Source organism: Corylus avellana, chromosome 9 (assembly GCF_965113065.1).
Source record: "Corylus avellana chromosome 9, dhCorAvel1.hap1.2, whole genome shotgun sequence".
Lineage (NCBI taxonomy): Eukaryota > Viridiplantae > Streptophyta > Magnoliopsida > Fagales > Betulaceae > Corylus > Corylus avellana.
The window spans coordinates 2,747,006-2,766,656 of NC_142498.1; the positions used below are offsets into that span (position 1 = coordinate 2,747,006).

The following is a 19,651-nucleotide window of genomic DNA, read 5'->3' on the forward strand; positions in this document are numbered from 1 at the left end:
GACTGGATTGGATTGAATTTAATTGTTGATTGCATTGGTAGAGATAGAGGTAGGGGTTAGGGTCCAAAAATAAATTGTATATAGGGTGGTTCACGCTAGGTGAATAGTAGTACGAATTTTTTTTAAAAAAATTTTGAAACAGTAATATTCGTACTATTGTTCATCCAACATGAGCACTGTTCATTCACGTTAGGTGTTCTGTATATCACTACTTGGTCGTCTTCCCTTCTCAAATAATAATAATAATAAAATACATGAATTATTAAGCAAAAACCCAACTTGGCCTCCCAAAATCTCAAAAAAGAAAGAAAAAAAAAATTGGTGATTAGGTTCCTAAAAAGATTGAATAGAAAAAGTCTCCCATGACATAATTCTTAAAACAAAAAAGTTTCTGAATTTTTAAATCCCAAACCCAAAGTTGTTGAGCTATCGGCCAATTTTTATTTTTAAAAAATTATATGATGGCCTCACCATAACATGTTTTCACACTTTTTTTTGCCTATCCATTACTGATTTTCAGAGCTTATTCATTCACTCTTTGGCTATTCTACTCTTCCCTTTCTTAGTTTTTTCTATTTGTGCCCCTACTTTTCTTCCTTTTATTTTTTATTTTTGGCTGAGCAAATATTGACTTTTTTTAAGCACCTTATGTTCCTTGTTCATGCAATTATTTTGTTGTTTTTCCTTTTCCTTTTTTATTACAATTTTTTTTTTTTTTTGGACAAACCAAACTAGAGAATCCATTAATTTTTTCCAAAAATGCTAGGCTCACAAACACATTTTACAAAAAAAAAAAATTTACAAACGGACGTGATACAATATGATTGGGTTTATCAAAATTTGAATTTATCTCATATTCAATAATGCTGTGCCACATCAGTTTGTAAAATGTGTTTGAAAACTTAGTATTTCTCTAATTTTTCAATTGTTTGTTAAAGGCCAATCTTATGAAATCTAAGTAAGTTCATATATATATATTTTTTTAATTTTTGCATAACTTATGCACAAAACTTTTGTCAACTTAGAGGAAGAATAAGTTATATGATTTATATCAACGCATAAGATAAAACTGATTAAAAAAAAAAAAAAACGCATAAGATAAAACAATTTGCTAAGAAAATATATTATTTAATTAAGGAAAAAAAAAAAGTCTCTACGATTTCATTGAGTTGCAAATCGTTCACTGGATAAGCAAAAAAACACAAATAAGTTCCTATATGCAAAAAAAAAAAAAAAAAAAACACTTGTTCTTTGCAATAAAAAAATTATATATATATATATATATATATATAAACAATTGAAAGTTACTAAACCACCCCCAATAAAATGGCTGGATCAACCCAAGGCGACCAGAGGATATTCATGAAAGAGACCAATGGGTCACGGGTGGGTCTCCATGGAAGAGACCCGGACCCAACTGCAGTCCCGTGGCCGTAGGTCTCTAATGTGTTGTCAACAGATTTTGTTGTACTAACTTCACCTGGGGTGGCACAAGCATCCACAGTAAATTATAAAATAAGTATCCAGTGGCTGCAAGCCTGCAGCCTGCCCCTACCTCATGGAACAAAGTTTTCTTTTAAGGAATTTCTTTTAACTTACTCTATAAAAGTGATATGTATTATTTGAATATATGAGATGCACATATTTTTTTAATAGTATAGACAAAGTTGAAATACATTTTATTAACAACTCATGTGCATCTTACATGTTACTAAAAAAAAGGACACATATCATTTTTATAGAGTAAGTTGAAAGAAATTCTTTAACCCCAGTTTGGAGGAAAATTTTGTCTTACCTCATGGGCGTGGGACCCTATTTTCAATTAATTTTTTTTTTTTTAAATATTAAAAGACAAGTGTCACGGGACCAATAACCACCAGTCTAGGGGTGGACAAATACCCGCCCGCCCTGCTCGCCCTACCCCTCCAGCCCATTTCCTGTAATAAAAATGCGGATTTGAGTTGCGTTTTGAGTTACCCGCACGGGGCAGGTCGGCTTACGGGTTGTAGTTTTTGTAATCCCCGGGTACCCGACCTACCCATATAACCTAACCCTAAAAACCCAAATTTCTCCCACCCTCCCTCTTTTCTCTCTTCTCACGCAGAGGCTCCAGCTCTCATCTCTCTCATTTCTCTGATTCTCTCATCACGCAGAGGCTAAAAAAAAAAAAGGTTGACAATGATGAGTACATATTTGAGATAATAATGATGAGCATTTGAAAAGAGAAGTAACTAGTAAAAGAGGAAAATTACAACTGTATATACCTTTTCCTCAACCAGAATAAAGAGGTAGGTAATGATTAGATAAACAAATTTAAGAAACTATAAAAGTATTTACTTTATTAGTGGAAAATGGTCCACGACTACTCATTTTTTCCCTATTTAAATCATAATCCCATTACTAGGGTAGCTGGACAATTGATAACGACCTGTTTTACTTTCTTTGTTAGGCTTTTTATTTATTTATTTATTATTATTATTTTTTTAACAAAAATTGATTCAAACGGTGAACAGGTTATAAATAGGTCAAACCCGTTAAGGATAAACTTAAAATAAACATATCTGACGAGTGACCTGTGGGTTAACCCACCAAGAATAAGATAAACGGGTCAACTCGTTTATGACTCAAACCCGTTAAGAGTAAACCAAAATTTAATAATTTCGTATCGGGTTCGCAATCGTGTCAAAATTGTCAACCCTAACCAAGAGTAGCAGTAGCATTTCTCGATTCAAACAGTTGCAAAAATTGACCTTATTTCTTTCCTACTTAATCAACATTGTCCAAATTTTTATAAATTTAACGGTGTAAATAGTATCACCTCTACATAAATTGTTTGAAATCTAATTTTTACTTTGGAATAGGAAATTTTATGTCCTCTCAAATTGGAGGATTAATGGGAGGCAAAGAAGGGACAAAAGATTTTGCAGAATGGGAATTGGGATGCCCATGTGGCATCACATGTGGTGTCTGATAGCAAACCTATAGGAAAAGAATGTGACGCTGGGAAAAAAGAATGCAAAGAAGGTTGGTGGATGGAGATCCCCACACGGCGCAGGCCGCTCCACACCTCATTTGAATGTTACCTTACTCGACATCATGTGAGTCGTGACCGTGCAGTAGGGGACCGACGGGGATAAGAATGTCTTTTTCTTAGGAGTAAAGCTACAATGCAACCGGTCCCATTGTACAACTGCTGACTGAATTGGATTGAATTTGATTGTTGATTGTATTGGTAGAGGTAGAGGTAGGGGATTAGGGGTCTAAAAATAAATTGTATATAGGGTTGTTCACGGGTGACTAGTAGTATGAATTTTTTTTAAAAAAATTTTAAAACAGTAATATCCGTATTATTGTTCACCCAGCGTGAGCACTGTTCACTCACGCCAAGTGTTCTGTATATCACACCTCAGTCCTTCTCCCTCTCCAAATAATAATAATAATAATAAAATACATGAATTGTTAAGCAAAAACCCAACTTGGCCTCCCAAAATCTCAAAAAAAAGAAAAAAAAAAAAATTGGTGATTTGGTTTCTAAAAAGATTGAATAGAAAAAGTCTCCCATGACATAATTCTTAAAACAAAAAAGTTAATGAATTTTTAAATCCCAAACCCAAAGTTGTTAAGCTATCGGCCAATTTTTATTTTTTAAAAATTATATGTTGGCCTCACCATATGACATGTTTTCACACTTTTTTTTTTTTTTTTTTTTTTGCCTCTTTTGCTATTCTACTCTTCCCTTCCTTAGTTTTTTCTATTTGTGCCCCTACTTTTCTTCCTTTTATTTTTTATTTTTTGCTGAGCAAATGTTGACTTTTTTTTTTAGCATCTTATGTTCCTTGTTCATGCAATTATCTTGTTGTTTTTCCTTTTTTTTTTTTTTCATTACAATTTTTTTTTTTTGGACAAATCAAACTAGAGAATCCATTAATTGTTCAGTTGTTTGTTAAAGACCAATTTTATGACTAAGTTCATATTTTTTTATGGACAGAAATTTCCTTCAACCCATTTTGGATGAAATATCCTCCGACCCATTTAAAATAGTACCAAGTCTCTATAAATATTTAAAAGACACATTAAATTCTTAACTTTATTAATAACAGTTTACTAATTTAGATTAAATTTAATGTGCATTTTAAATGTTTATAGATACTTGACACTATTTTAAATGGGTTGAATGATATTTCATCTAAACTGATTTAAAGAAATTTCTGACTTTTTTTTTTTTTTTTTTGCTTAAACTTATGCACAAACTTTTGTGAACTTAGAGGAAGAATAAGTTATATCAACGCATAAGATAAAACAATTTGCTAAAAAAATATATTATTTAATTAAGGGGGAAAAAAAAAAAAAAAAGTCTCTACGATTTCATTGAGTTGCAAATCGTTCACTGGATAAGCAAAAAAACACAAATAAGTTCCTATATGCAAAAAAAAAAAAAAAAACACTTGTTCTTTGCAATAAAAAAATTATATATATATATATATATATAAACAATTGAAAGTGACTAAACCACCCCCAATAAAATGGGGGGATCAACCCAAGCCGACCAGAGGATACTCATGAAAGAGACCAATGGGTCAGACCCATCCCATGGAAGAGACCCGGACCCAACTGCAGACCCGCGGCCGTGGGCCTCTCCTCCATGAAAGAGGTGAATCATGAAACTCTTGTAATGTGTTGTCAACAGATTTTGTTGTACTAACTTCCCCTGGGGTGGCACAAGCATCCACAGTAAATTATAAAATGAGTATCCATTGGCTGCAAGCCTGCAGCCTGCCCATGCCTCATGGGGCGGGACCCTATTTTCAATTAATTTTTTTTTTTTTTTTAATCTTAAATGACAAGTGTCACGGGACCAATAAATGGGGTGGGCAAATACCCGCCCCGCCCCACCCTACCCGCTCATTTCCTCTAATAAAAATGAATGTGGATCCGAGTTGCGTTTTGGGATACCTGCACGAGACATGTCGGCTTACGGGTTGTAGTTTTTTTAACCCCCGGATACCCGACCTCCCTCAACTAGTCAACCTCACTCAGTGCCGCTCCCATTTAGCCGTGCTTAGTGTCCACTAGAGCTTTGATTTTTTTTTTTTTTTTTGGGTCTCTTTCGCTCCGATCAGTTTGGGTTTGTGGTGCCACAAACCGATTCACTCACTGCCACAAACCAAAGGCAGTGATTTGTGGGTTTGAGGGAGATGGAGGAGTGAGAGTTGGAGAGAAATGAGGGAGATGGGGGCGTTGAAATCGCCCTGCCCCGCCCAACCCAGCCCGCCCTACTTGAAACCCGACAGATTTGGTGACTTGAATCTGGGTAGCGGGTAGGGTTTTCCAAACCCGCTGGGCTCAGGTCGAGTAGCCGAAAAGTCCAAAACTCGCCTCAAACCGACCCGTGCCCACCCCTAAATAACAGCACGGTCCCTCATAACCACCACAATAGGTCAGAGGTGGCCGTGCATATGTGCACCACCCGTACTACTCTACTAGATAGGCGTGGTTGAGTTGCCATCTCAATCTAGTATTTGTTTCTACACACTTGCTTTTATTTTCTCAAAGTAAATGTATTTAGAGTATGTTTGAGATTGTATTTCATAAATAGAACTTTTAAGTCAAAAAACACTTTTTGGCAAAAAGTTTCATTTTTTAAGTTTTTGCCAAAAATGCATTTTGGCCATTTTTTAACCATTAAAAGCACTTTTAATCTGTTTTACCAAACGAGTAATTTTTTCTTCAAATGAATTTTTTGAATATTAAATGCACTTTTAACCCTCTCAAACGCACACCAAAAAATGCCCTTAATATTTTTATTATTTTAAACCATGCCCAAGACCACTTATATAGTGATCCACAAGATTAAGCTTCTCTTCAAATAAAAATTCATGTCAGCGGTTCGTTTTGTCAAATTTTATTGTGTTATATAAGATTAGAATATTAATTTGATGGATTATTAAAAAAAAAAATGTGTGAGCTCAAGTTGGGATGAAACCTGAATATTTGGTTAATATAATTTATTTTCATAATTAAAAAAAAAATTGAACATTTGGACGAGGGAGAATTCAGCGTAAGGATATTCCAACGGATAAAGTTTTCTACCAAATAGCGTTTCGAGGAATATTATCCAATTTACTAAGAGAAAAATTTTAGTTCCTAAATTTTCTTGCAATTTTAATTTAGTTTTTAGGTTTTTAATTTCGACAATAAAGTCCTCAAGTTTTTCTTGGGTTTTAAATAACTCTCTTTATCAACCTATCATCCAATTATTATTATTATTGAACAAATTAATTAGCAGTAGTATGTCATATCAAATTAATCAATTAATGTTATATAGCTCTCGTTTGATATGTCATGTACTCACCATCCATGCTACATGGCACTTTTACGTTAAATTACAAATTATATTTGTTAAACTTATATAATTTTTTTTATGTTATACTTGTAATTTTAAAAAAGTAACTATATGACGTGATACCTACTATGGTTACATCATAGTGTCATGTGATATTAATTAATTGGTATGAAATGGCATACCGCTAATTAATTAGACATTAATTTCACTTATTTTTTATTGTTAAAAAAATAAGCTTAAAAAAAACAAAAACAAAAGAAAAAACTCAACATTCCAAGGGTAAGGTGACCCACGGTCATTTGGGTGAATTTTGTTTTGTTTTGTTTGTTTGTTTTTTTTTTTTGTTTAAATAAAAATTATAATAAAACAAAACAAAACCATTTAATTTCGGTTAAACTGCAACTGGTATTTGCCAAAGGTCACTGTCCTAACTCTTGAGCCACCAATCGGTTTGTCTTTTTCGTCTGATTGATCCTTTCGTATGTTTTGTCTTATTGTGATATGGGCAATTTATTTTCCATTTGTTCTTTTACAATCATTTGTTTTGTCATTTTGTGAAAATACATGTGACAATGAAAATGTTATTGACATGGTTTGGATTGGAGTAGAAGCTAATGTCTTCTTGTGGGTTTGGAAGGCCATGGAGGTGGTTATAGAGGTCCTAAAGATGTGGGTTCATAGTAACATTGTTGATGATGTATGTTAGAACAATTTTATGTCTAACTGTTTCCGATATGGTGTGAACTAAGCGTTCTTCGGAGCGTTCTTGCTTAATCTTCAATACATCATCGTGCATTCCAAATAGCTGCAAAAGAATAGGGGCGTCAAAAGATTCGCTGGCGTCTATGCCGGGAAAACTCCGATGCTTAAGTCAGTTTATGGGAAAAAGATTATGCTTTAATGTACAATAATTCTATCTACTTAATGAGACTAATCGAGCTCTATTCCGTATTGTATGGTATGAGAGTTTGAGAGAGTATAAGAAGATGTTTTTGTACCTTGTATAAGGGTTGATTTATAGGCCGAAGAGTTGAGGTAGACTTTGACTAATTCTTCTTATTTGAGTTGATTTTGGAGTCCTGAGAGCTAGAATTGGACTTCAGCTCCTATTTCAATTTAGACTTTGAGTAGGATTACTTGACCTTGATTATTCCAATAGAACCCCACTTGAATTGTATTTCATGCTATTCAATTAATAGCCAAGTGAGCTTGTCATTAGCCCTAAGGCCCAAAATCAAATGGCGTGTAATGTAATTTTATTTTCAACAATGTACATGTGGCTTTTTGGGAGAAAGAGTTGGGGCTGAAGAGAAGGGTGAGTTACAGAAAAAGAGTGGCTTTATACATAGGAGGAGGCAGTGCTGTGGCTTTGACAGTGGTCATAGGTGGATAGGTGGAGGAGGCGAAAGTAAGTAGATATGGTTTATGAAAAAAAAGAGCAACATCCCTTTTGTCGATAATGAAGAATAGGTGTTGATCCAATGTTTTAGTGTGTATTTTATTTTGTGTTCCAAGCTTATGTGTCAAACAAATATTGGATGCCGTAAAATAAAGAGTTTACAGCCTATCCTGCTAATGAGGGCTCTCTTTGGGAAAAAGGTTCAAAACATCATTTTTGTGGGCTAATTGCTCAGGCCCATTTCCTTATCGCGACATCCTTATTGGGCCTTAGGCCGGGGACTTTTCTCTTCGTCTTCGTCGGTTTTTTTGTTGTTGTTGCTGGTGTTGCAGTCTGTGCAAAATGTTTCTCTCTCGGTAACTGACGCGCCGAAACATACAATTTTAGTGGGCTAAATGCTCAGGCCCATTTACTTATCGTGATTGGGCCATGAGCCGGGGACGTTTTCTTCGTCTTCGTCGTTTTGTTTTTTTTGGTTGGTGTGTGTGCAAAATGTCTCTCTCTCTCTGTAACTGACGCGCCGATCTCACTCTCATTATGCGTTCCATTCCGTCTCTGAAATGGGCTGCGGCGATCACGATAGGCTCGGGCCTAGGGCTCCTACACTGGTCTTCCACCCCCGATTCCGAATCTGATTCCAATTCCGATTCCGATTCCGCTTTCTTCAAGAAGCCTCTTTTGTCTTTCGCCGACTGGTCAGCGACCGCCTCTGAATCTGCCTCTGCATTTCGCAAATTAGCACTGCCTGAAAGCCCTAAATACCTCTTTGGAGGTATTTGGTCACAATAATTATTCAAATGCTTATTTTTTAGGTGTGTTTGATTTTTTTTTGGATCGGCTATTCAAATTCATTGAGTTGTTACTCGTTGTTGTGGTTGCAGATGCATATAGGAGAAAGATTTTCTTTAACTATGAGAAGCGCATCAGGTTGCGAAGTCCTCCTGAAAAGGTGACCATGACATACAAATTCACATTGTTTCATTCTTTGTACCTAATTTGAGATGTTGTTAATCGGCATTAATATCCAGCTAAATTGTTTCCTTCATCAATTTGTGTTACTCAGCTTGAAAATCTTGGTATAGGGTTATTTATATTGTTTCCTTCATCAATTTGTATAGGGATTGATCGTTTGCTAATACTTGGTTATAAAGTTGTTTGGGTTATTGTTACTTGTATACTTTTACTTCTACTTGAACTTAGAGCCTATACAGTACATTGGGTTAATAAAAAAAGGTTTTTGAGGTTTTGTTTTTTGGTGAATACAAATCCTATTGACAATGTCTTTTGCCACTCTTGCATGCAGGTTTTTGAGTACTTTGCATCTTTTTCGTCACCGGAAGGAGAATTACTTATGACACCAGAAGATCTAATGCGGGCAGTTGTTCCTGTTTTCCCTCCATCAGAGTCCAACCTTGTTAGAGATGGATATTTGAGAGGAGAAAGGAGCCCTGGTGACTTACGATGTGATCCTTCGGATTTTTTTATGCTTTTTGATGTGAACAATGATGGACATATATCTTTTAAAGAGTGAGTTGCCTATTTTTATTCTCTTCTATGTCAATATCTTGTTATAAAAGGAGGATCTAGGGGTTTCTTTTTTTGGGTGGGGGCGAATCAATAGATTATTTGGTAATTTGGTAAGTGTATTATATAATTTTTCTTCTTTTTGAGTGTACGGTTCTTATGATTTTCTCTGTAACAGGTATATCTTTTTTGTGACGCTACTCAGCATTCCAGAGTCGAGCTTTTGTGTGGCATTCAAAATGTTTGACATTGACAATAATGGGTTGGTAGTAATGAATCCTTTTGCATATTGATATTATTTAGTCGCAAGATGGAGGTTTCATTTACTCAGTAGCATTAATATGCTTATTGTAAATTGTTACTTTTGCTTTTGGGTCTTGTATGGTCCACTTGTCACTTTTAAACTTCATTATCAGTTTAAGGCGTTAATTCACACACATGGAGCTGATCTATTGGCTGCCATTGGTTATCTAGTAGTAAGTTATTTTGATGATTAGTATTTGACTGTAAAGGGAAGGGAAGCCTTGGACGTTTAGAATTTAGAATTGCAATAGTTTTGTATTTCTCTACAATCATTTTCCATTACTACTTATTGATATTTTTTATTTCAATATGTCAATGCAATAAGTCCAACCAGAAGCAGTCTTCATGGGGTTTATGACTGCAATTTTAAAGTATTATTCTTTTTTTTTGATAAGTTAAAAAAAAAAGTAACTTATTCTTTTTTGATAAGTTATTTTGATGATTATTCTTTGAAGCGACTAAGAGCAATTTCATTCTCATAAAATATACAACAACATCAAAACTTAAAAATGACTGATTTTTTTAAAAGTATCATTAACTTAGAACTACTGATATTTAAAGTATTATTTTATGCATGCTGACTTCTAGATTGGTAATCTTTTACTCAATTTACTTAACTCTTCAGGCTGCTCTTCTTTCCTGTTCATCTTCTTCTTCACATCTTTGACCTTCTATATCCATATGCAGGGAGATAGATAAGGAAGAATTCAAGAAAGTGATGGCTTTAATGCGAGCTCATCATAGACAAGGGGCTCATCACAGGGAAGGGCTTCGAACTGGGTTAAAATTTCGTGGTTCTGTAGAAAATGGAGGCCTGGTGGAGTTTTTCTTTGGTAAGGATGGAAAGGAACGCCTCCAACACGATAAATTTTTCCAATTTATGCGGGATTTGCATGATGAGGTAAGTTGCCTGCCCCTTCTCCAAATTGTTAATAGCTTTGAAACTTATTTTGTTATCAATAGTGGCCACTTCGCTTGTTGCCACTAGGTTTGTGAAACCTTAAATTAGCAATCCTAACTTAAGTAATAAAAGGGTTAAGATTGAGCCAGAATTAGTGAAATAAAACCATCTAAGATGAAGATACCTTATTTTGTAATTGGGCCTCTGGCAATAACTGATTACTGAAAGATAGAGATCAAAACAGATTTCATTTTATGATTCATCATTGTGCAAATTATAAGGAAAACTACGGGTAGTGGCTTCACATGTTAATGAATGGAATGGATGATGAAAATCAATGATGTACTGTAGCAGTAGTAATACTTGTAGTAAGTTCTGACTTCAAAACAAAAACCATAAATGAAATCACGTTTTTTTACAATTGGTACTGTCCTTTTACTCTTGAATGTAGTCTGTATATGCTAATGTGCATCACCCCAGGAAGGGAGAAATGCTACTAATGTCTACAAAGTTGATGAGGAATAAAATGAACATTCGGAACATCAAATATAGGTGGACAGCAGTACTGTCCTTTTATTTGCATATGTACTTGTATGTGCTAAATGCATCACCGCAGAAGCGAATACAATTACTGCTAATGTGAAGAACTTTGGTTGTAAATTGAAAAGCTGTATGGCTAGGGGGTTTTTCAATCTTGCCTGTATTTGGATTGTTCTTATGCTACAACAGCCTTATTATTGCTATGATGATTTTTTTTCTTATGAATTAAAAGAAAAGGTACTATACTGATTGCAGCTTCTAATGAAAACATTGCTTAGTGTGAGTACTTGAATGATTATTAGGTACACTGCTTGAGCAATGGCTTCTCATAAAATCAATAAATTTTCACGGGCATTTTATTCTTCTCTTCCTCATCAAAGGTTTTTTAGAAATATATTGGATGACAAACATGTCTTACTTGGTGGTTATTTAATAATATTGTTTATGCATCAGTTCCCCCCTCTCTTTTCAAACTTTTCAGAGGCTAATAACACATCGATATTGTTTTCATGCTTATTTTTACGGGGAGGGATTACTTGAAATATATGATTAGTTTGCACAAGGGGAAATTGCGTCTGAACTTTCCCAATTTTTTATTTTTATGTAACCACTCTAAGTTTAACTGTTTTGATTCTGCAAAGTTTGTTTTTATCTCCTAGATGCTGTCTTCAAGTCATCTATGTGAACGTATAATTTATTTTGTAGATTCTGAGATTGGAGTTTGCTCATTATGACTACAAGTTACGAGGAACTATATCAGCTAAGGACTTTGCGTTGTCCATGGTTGCTTCTGCTGACATGAGTCATTTAGGCAAGTTGCTTGATCGGGTTGATGAATTGAACAATGTTCCGCAACTTAGTGATATTCGCATTACATTTGAGGAGTTCAAACATGTTGCAGAGCTACGTAGAAAATTGGAGCCACTTTCTTTGGCCCTTTTCAGTTTTGGAGAAGTGAATGGCCTGTTAACAAGAAAAGACTTTCAACGAGCTGCATCCCAAGTACGATACTTTTTATTTTCTCCTTGTTTATTTGATTTTCCTATTCTTGTGGTTATGTTTGTATATTCTGAGAAAGTTCTCAGAATTCTTTTTGTTTGATAAGTAATAATCCAATATTATTAAAAGCCTAAGGCGTTTCTCAGTATACTGGAAGTATAGAAAAGAAAATACCTAACTAGAAAGAGAAAAGTGAACAAAAAAATCATCATAACTAAATGACAGAGGGGAGAGTTTTTGGGGCCAATTACTTCCTAAAAAAAAGGTCCTCAAAATTGCTGGAAAACTTCTTTTAAGTTAAATTTGTTGGAAGACCTCTGCATCAATAGTCACACAAGCCTTGTTTAAAATGAATAGCACGGTGGTTGCTGCATGTTTGAACAAGACTGCACAACATTATGTATGTTGAGTTCCTAGTGTTTGATATTATTGTGCAAGTCCATTTTATTAAACCAGACTGAGATGCTCCCGTTTGAAGGATGGTTAGGACTCTAATAACCAGGGGTGTTGAGCTTTTGGCTTGATGTAAGCCTGACATAAATGAGCATATGTCATTTTTATAAATACATGAAAAAAAAAAAATTTGTGGTTTCCTTTGCAGATTTGGGCAATCCTGTCAAGATTATGATGGGAGATTCTGTCTAATCATTATTTTGTCCAAGATATATTGCACATAATTGTTGAACTCATTATTTTTTATGTATGCGGTGTAAGGTTTTTGAACAATTCAATAATGAGTAATGCTATACACCACATTTTTATCCTATTTTGCTAATGTAACACTGTCAATTAGTCCTTATTTTTTTTTATTTTAAGCAATGACTGCTGATCTAAGGGTTGTTTGATAGTGCCACATCAGCAAAATAGGATAAAAATGTGGTGTATAGCATTTCTTTAATAATAAAACCCGTAGAAAACTGAAATTTCCCAAATGCAAACATATTTTGCTAAGTTTTCATCCATTTCTTTATTTGTTGGATTTTTTTTTTGCTGCATCCTGCATATATCTATCGTATTTTATCCTTATTGCTAAATTTATGTCCTGATTTGGTTCCTGATTATCTTCCCTAGTGAATTCTGAAATTGATTATCTACCCTAGTGAATTCTGAAATTGCTTTCTGCCCCCTTTCTTTTCTTTTCTTTTTAATGCAATTGTTTATGCAATATCAGGTATGTAATTTATCCCTATCTCATAATGTGGTTGAAATAATTTTCCACGTATTTGACACCAATCGAGATGGAAATTTAACCTATGATGAGTTTGTGAGAGTCTTGTACAAACGGGAAAGGGATATCACCCGACCTGTGGAGGAAGGAGTCCCGGGCTTATTGTCGTGCTTCCGGAACCGCTCAAATGATTTCTCCTTTTCACGGTTCCTTTCGTGACACACACCTGTGCCTGTGCGTAGTCTCTGAAGTTTGCTCAAGGATGCTTCTGATGGATCCGAAGGATTCCAATCGCTTGTAAATTTACTCAATTAGGCAATTTCTGTTAATAGGAGGCTTCACGTTTGCTTTCTTGATCCCTACCTAGGTGAGAATGCATAGGCCCTGAAGAATGATTCTGATAGCTTGAAGGTTTGACCCTTTTGTAAATGGAATGAATGGGTAAACTTTATTTCTTAAGAAGTGCTTGGATCAAACTTTGAACTCGTAACAATGAAGTATACGACATTTTATAGCATAAATGTACATTTTCTCTTTGTCCTACTCCTAAGCTACGCATGTTTATGTTCACTTCCAATATTCGTAGTTATGATGAGGATTTGTATTAACTTGCCTTTCAAGGTTCAAAAGAGAGAGAGATGGAGTTAACTTTCTCTTTGTCCTCATCTTACGCTTAAAATAAAGTAAATTTAAGTAAAAAATTTACCACAAATTTGTCCTTTAAATAGGGTTAAAAGGACTTTTCTTTTTTTTCCTTTTTTTTTTTTTTTACAATTCAATCTATTAAATTTTAGTATGATTTTTATATGTATTTTAAAATGTATGTAAGAATCACATGCTCTAAAAAAAATGTCAATCAGTAATATTATATACTGTATTTTTAGCCTATTTTGGTATTTCATCCCTGGAGGGCATGTTTACTGATCTCTTTTTTCCTTTATTCTCAAAATAAAGTTAAAGCATTAACAATCATTTTTTTTTTTTTTCTCATAAAATGCTCAAAATTCATTTTACTGATCTCTTTTTTCCTTTCTTCTCAAAAAAAAAGTTAAAGCATTAACAATCATTTTTTATTTTATTTTCTCATAAAAAGCTCAAAATTCATTTTATCTTTATGTCACTTTATACCAAAATCTCTTAGAAAGGTTTATCAAATGATTAGTGATGAAAGGGGTGATATTGTTGGTGGAGCCACCCACAAGCTCCTATGTATAGATGCCCTTCAAGGTGAAGCCCTTGTAGTCTTGCTGGCTACCCGTTTAGCCTCTTCTTTGGGTTGCAATTTACTTGCCTTGGAAAGGGATGATGCTCTTGGTTTTAGCTATAAACAAACCATCCTTATTTTTCTCTTGGAACTTTGCTCATTGTATAGCTTATGTTAGTTTGGTTTTATTTTCCTTTTAAAGTTGAAATATTTTGAAAGTGTCTTTTAATGTTAATTTTTTGGCACATGCTTTAGGTAAATGGGTCGCTTCCGATCTTTTTTTGAAAGCATTTCCAGATAATCTCCTATTCTCTCTTTCATTCGGATCAGAAATATGAAAGATCCTTCACTGTAACTATTTTCTTATTCAATTAAAAAAAAAAAAAGGAAAAAAAAAAACACTAATCGATCATTTCCTCATAATGTTCGAAAAACAAATCGAACATGTTCCTCGAATATTCGAAAGTATAAAAAAAAAAAAAAAAAAAAAAAAAACAACTCACCGAGTCTTTGATCTCTTTAAAATATGTTAAAAGTAAAAATTACAGGTGGAAAACATGGTTGTCTTGTCCCTTGCTTCTCTGGCGTAATGGGTGATAGGCCTAACCTCTTTTAGGCGCTTGCAAGACACGGCAAAACAACTACTAAAGAAAGACAAAACCTCCAATACGCCATTATCGACATCACGCGCGTCTACGGGAGGTGGGGAATTCTATTTCCACTTGGGGGCGGTGAGTTGACCCTGTGTTCCGGGAAACCCTAAAGCACAGAAAATGTCTGTTATTTCCATACATTCCCTCTGCAACCCGATACACCATTATCGTCCACACGCTTCCTCTAGAAGACGTAGCTTATCGTATAGAATCAATTCAAATCCCAAATCTCCATTGAGAAAGATTGAGACTAGCTTTTCTCTTTTCAAACTCTTATTCAGACGGAGAAAGTAGACAGAAAGAGATTTTATTCTTTTATTGTTACTATAACTTGTGAAATTGGGTTTTGGGATTTGGGTTGTTCCTGGTTTTTATATTTGCATGATTTTCTGTTGTGGGTTTTGATTAGAATTCATTCAGACTTCTTCGGCGTCAACCTTTTGGATAATTTTTCCTTTATGTTGATTTTTTTTTTTTTTTTTTTGAATTTTGAATTTCCATTTGTATGAACCAGTCAAGTTGGTTTTGCTTGCTTACAGGGTCTTCTTCCTTGTATATGTATGGCTATTATTAATTGGTGGAGAGGGCTTTGATTGGAATAGAAATTAAAGCTTGTAAAGCTTTGATTTTGAGGGGCTGCTTCTCTCGTTTCTGACTTTTGTCGAATTCATCAATGGGAAAGCCAACAGGGAAGAAGAAGAATCAGCTAGAACAAAAGCATGGCAATGCAAACGGAAAGCCAAGCAAGCCCTCCGATCGAACCTCGAAAGCCATGGATGAGGACACAGCAATCTTCATCAACATGTCCCAAGAGCTCAAAGAAGAAGGTAACAAACTCTTTTACAAGCGTGACCACGAGGGCGCCATGTTGAAATATGAAAAGGCCCTCAAACTCTTACCTAGGACTCACATTGATGTTGCACATCTGCGTTGCAATATGGCTTCTTGTTATATGCAATTGGGTCTCGGTGAGTACCCTCGAGCAATCAATGAATGCAATTTAGCTTTAGAAGTGTCGCAGAAATTTAGTAAAGCACTGTTGAAGAGAGGCAGGTGTTATGAGGCTTTGAATCGATTGGATTTGGCGTTGAGAGATGTTAATACTGTTTTGAGTATGGAACCTAATAATATTACGGCTTTGGAGACTCTGGAGAGGTTGCGAAAGACGATTAGCGAAAAGGGTATTGATGTTGATGAGAAAGTGATTGGTTTGACTCATGTGGAGCAGCCCAGTGCTTTAAAGTTGGGTAAAGTGGCGAAAGAGAAATTAAAAAAGAAGAAGAGTAGGAGAGATGAATTGAAGGCAGAGGATAAGGCGGTTGTGCAAGAGAAGGTGAGTGCTGTTAAGGATAAGGAAGTGATTGCGAAGACAGTGGAGGAAGAGAAAGTAGTTATGGAGCCTGTTAAGGAACAAAAAGTGGTTACAAAGACAGTGAAGTTGGTGTTTGGGGAGGATATTAGGAGGGGGGAGTTACCAGTTAATTGTAGCATGAAGTTGGTAAGGGAGATAATTCAGGATAGGTTTCCAGGACTGAAGGGTGTTCTTGTGAAGTACAGGGATCAAGAGGGTGATTTGGTTACAATCACTACTACGGATGAGCTGAGGTTGGCTGAATCATCTGGTGACTCAGAAGGGTCTCTTAGGTTGTATGTTGCAGAAGTAAGTGCTGATCAGGAGCCGGTCTATGAGGGAATGAACGATGAGGAGGAGGTGCATGAGAATGGTAGTAAATCAAGTAATCTTGTTGAAAATGGGGATGTGGGGAACGGAAAAGAAGTTGAAAGAGGGTTGTCTACTATTGAGGACTGGATTATGCAGTTTGCACGATTGTTCAAGAACCATGTTGGGTTTGATTCTGATTCGTACTTGGATCTTCATGAGCTAGGCATGAAGCTATACTCAGAGGCTATGGAGGACACTGTGACAAATGAGGATGCTCAACAACTGTTTGAAATGGCTGCAGATAAGTTCCAAGAGATGGCAGCTTTGGCATTGTTCAATTGGGGGAATGTTCACTTGTCCAGGGCAAGGAAGAGGGTATTCCTATCAGAAGATAGTTCGAGGGAATCTGTACTTGAGCAGATTAAGGCTGCATATGAGTGGGCACATAAAGAGTACGTGAAGGCTGAAAAGAAGTATGAAGAAGCTCTAAAAATCAAACCAGACTTTTATGAAGGTTATCTTGCACTTGGGCAACAGCAATTTGAGCAGTCAAAGCTCTGTTGGTACTATGCAGTTGGGAGAAAGACTGAATTAGAGACTGGGCCTTCCTCAGAGGTCTTACAGCTATATAACAAGGCTGAAGACAGCATGGAGAAAGGCATGCTGATGTTGGAAGAGTTGGAGGAGCGGCGTCTAAATGGAATCTCCAAATCAGAGAAATATGAAGAAAATTTGCAGAAAATGGGGTTGGATGGTCTATTTCAAGATATTTCTGCCGAGGAAGCTGCAGAGCAGGCTGCGAACATGAAATCACAGATATACCTCTTATGGGGCACCTTGCTTTATGAGCGTTCAATTGTGGAATATAAGCTAGAATTACCAACTTGGGAAGAGTGTTTAGAGGTTGCGGTTGAGAAGTTTGAACTTGCGGGAGCTTCTCCAACAGATATAGCTGTTATGGTAAAGAACCACAGTTCTAATGAAACAGCCTTGGAAGGTAATGTGTAAAATTTTGCTTCTTAATTGTCTTGTATATCCTTACAGATTCGGTCATGGTTACTGGAAACATTTGAATACTCTACAACCATGCAGGTCTTGGATTCAAAATTGATGAGATAATTCAAGCCTGGAATGAGATGTACGATGCTAAGAGGTGGCAGTTTGGGGCTCCATCTTTTCGGCTTGAACCTTTGTTTCGTAGGCGGGTTCCAAAGCTTCATTCTGTCTTGGAGCATGCTTGATTTTTTTTTTCTTCTTTCGGTTGATGGTTGCATATTCTTTAGGGGCATTGAGCAAATGCTTCAGCTTCCTTTAGTTCAATCTTCAAAAGCGCTGTCTTTGCGAAATTAAGATAGGTAAGCCTATGTCTATCACATTGCTCGTTGAGTTAAAGAGTTCTCTAATTCTTTTATTTATTTATTTATTATTATTTTTTTTTAAGTGTTTAACCATTGCATGCTATGCACTACCTCACCGTCATTCATGAGGAAAATGGAATCAAATTTAAACACTTGAATTTTAAGAGAATGTATGCACAGCCTACTAAAATTTTGAATGCTTATCTTTGACTAAAAATATGATTTTTAGCAAGCATGGGTTGGATGGCAATACACATATCCTCAAATAGATTTTACTTGAGTGTAGTAAAGGAAAACCTTTTGCATTGGGATTTTGGATGGGGTTTTGTGTTCTCTTAATATAAAATATCAATGTATCTCTCTCTCTCTTTTTTCTTTTTTCTTTTTTTTTTGCTTTAATTAGATGTATAAATATTTATCTATCACTAATTAATCTTATATGTCAAACCACCACTGATTGTAATTGGTAGAATGACTTGGAATAAATGAAAGTAATCAGAACGGCAATCAACATTAATAATTGGCAAACAATGCTTTTTTTTGATAAGTAATAATTGGCAAACAATGCTAATAATGCTTTACAAGATTTTTATATGTATATTAGACACAAATAAGTTATTGATGGGATTCCAGAAGATCCGAAGAAGTACTGACATGATTGGATGCCAAGTTCTCTCTACTTTTAGTTTTTTGTTATAATGATATGGAACTCCTCACTACTAATGACATGATTTAAGTGGGTGACTGATGAGGAAGGCCAAAGAGGACTAATAAAAGATGGAGGTTCCTTTGGCATGTACAGAAGCCCTTGATTTAAGTTAGAAGGATGTTTAGACATTTTGTTGGTTTATGATGCATTTGAGCGTAGACAACATTTGCTAGATATTGTTGGATCGATATGGCGGTGTTGTTGGAATCTAACAGCAAATTGAGTACTTTATTGACCACATGAGTTTGTTCTTTCCTTAATAGCTCCTACATCTCTCATTTTTCATTTGCTGTATTTTTTTTTCTCAATATATATTGCAAATTCATTTTGAATTAGAATTTCTCTCGATCCATATGTTGATGCCAATAGCAAAATTAGCATAACTGGACTGATTGAAACATGTTCTCTTTGGTCCTTTCTGTCAATGCAGGCTTTTGCATGGATTATTGTGTTTTTAGCTCGTTGTTTTGCTATGGGAGCAAAGGACGACCATGTCTAAATGTTGGTTTTGAATGAGAGTGTGTCAGTCAGGGCCTTGAAGCCGACTATGTCATTCATTTTTCTGGGAATTCATTTTTCTTCCTTTCTTTTCACAGCAATTTCAGCTGTTCACAGTTTGAGATAGGGGTATATGATTGGATCTGATTGTATATGGTATTCGTCTGTCTGCTCACTTGTGAGTTGTGGGTTTTATATAGCAGAAAAGAGTATTCTTTCATATAGGAGTACACTGGCTTCTTTCTTCTTTTTTCTTTTGCTGAATTTGTCATATCTTGTCCAGATGAATGGGATTGGATAACAAGGAAATAATTCAGTCAAGTGTGTTTTGATTAGTCTTTTTATGTTTATCAATTGTATTTTGCTGAGAAATAAAGAATTTTATTTTA

General features: G+C 35.2%; 2 protein-coding genes across 3 annotated transcripts; both read left to right on the forward strand.

Annotated features, from left to right (window-relative positions):
- The first annotated feature begins 8,217 nt into the window (after positions 1-8,217).
- Positions 8,218-13,713, forward strand: LOC132189018 (calcium-binding EF hand family protein). Of its 2 annotated transcripts, XM_059603486.2 has the most exons (8): positions 8,218-8,514; positions 8,624-8,691; positions 9,046-9,269; positions 9,445-9,528; positions 10,257-10,470; positions 11,716-11,821; positions 11,912-12,012; positions 13,181-13,713. In XM_059603486.2, the coding sequence occupies exons 1-8, from the start codon at positions 8,280-8,282 to the stop codon at positions 13,394-13,396; spliced, it is 1,248 nt and encodes a 415-aa protein (XP_059459469.2). In that variant the 5' UTR covers positions 8,218-8,279; the 3' UTR covers positions 13,397-13,713. The 2 variants fall into 2 exon arrangements, with proteins under 2 accessions (XP_059459469.2, XP_059459468.2); XM_059603485.2 differs by having other exon boundaries at positions 11,716-12,012.
- A 1,362-nt stretch (positions 13,714-15,075) lies between these two features.
- Positions 15,076-19,651, forward strand: LOC132190636 (protein PHOX1). Its single transcript, XM_059605676.2, has 3 exons — positions 15,076-17,694; positions 17,790-18,052; positions 19,195-19,651. Exons 1-2 carry the CDS (start codon positions 15,708-15,710, stop codon positions 17,936-17,938), a joined length of 2,136 nt encoding a protein of 711 aa, XP_059461659.2. The 5' UTR covers positions 15,076-15,707; the 3' UTR covers positions 17,939-18,052; positions 19,195-19,651.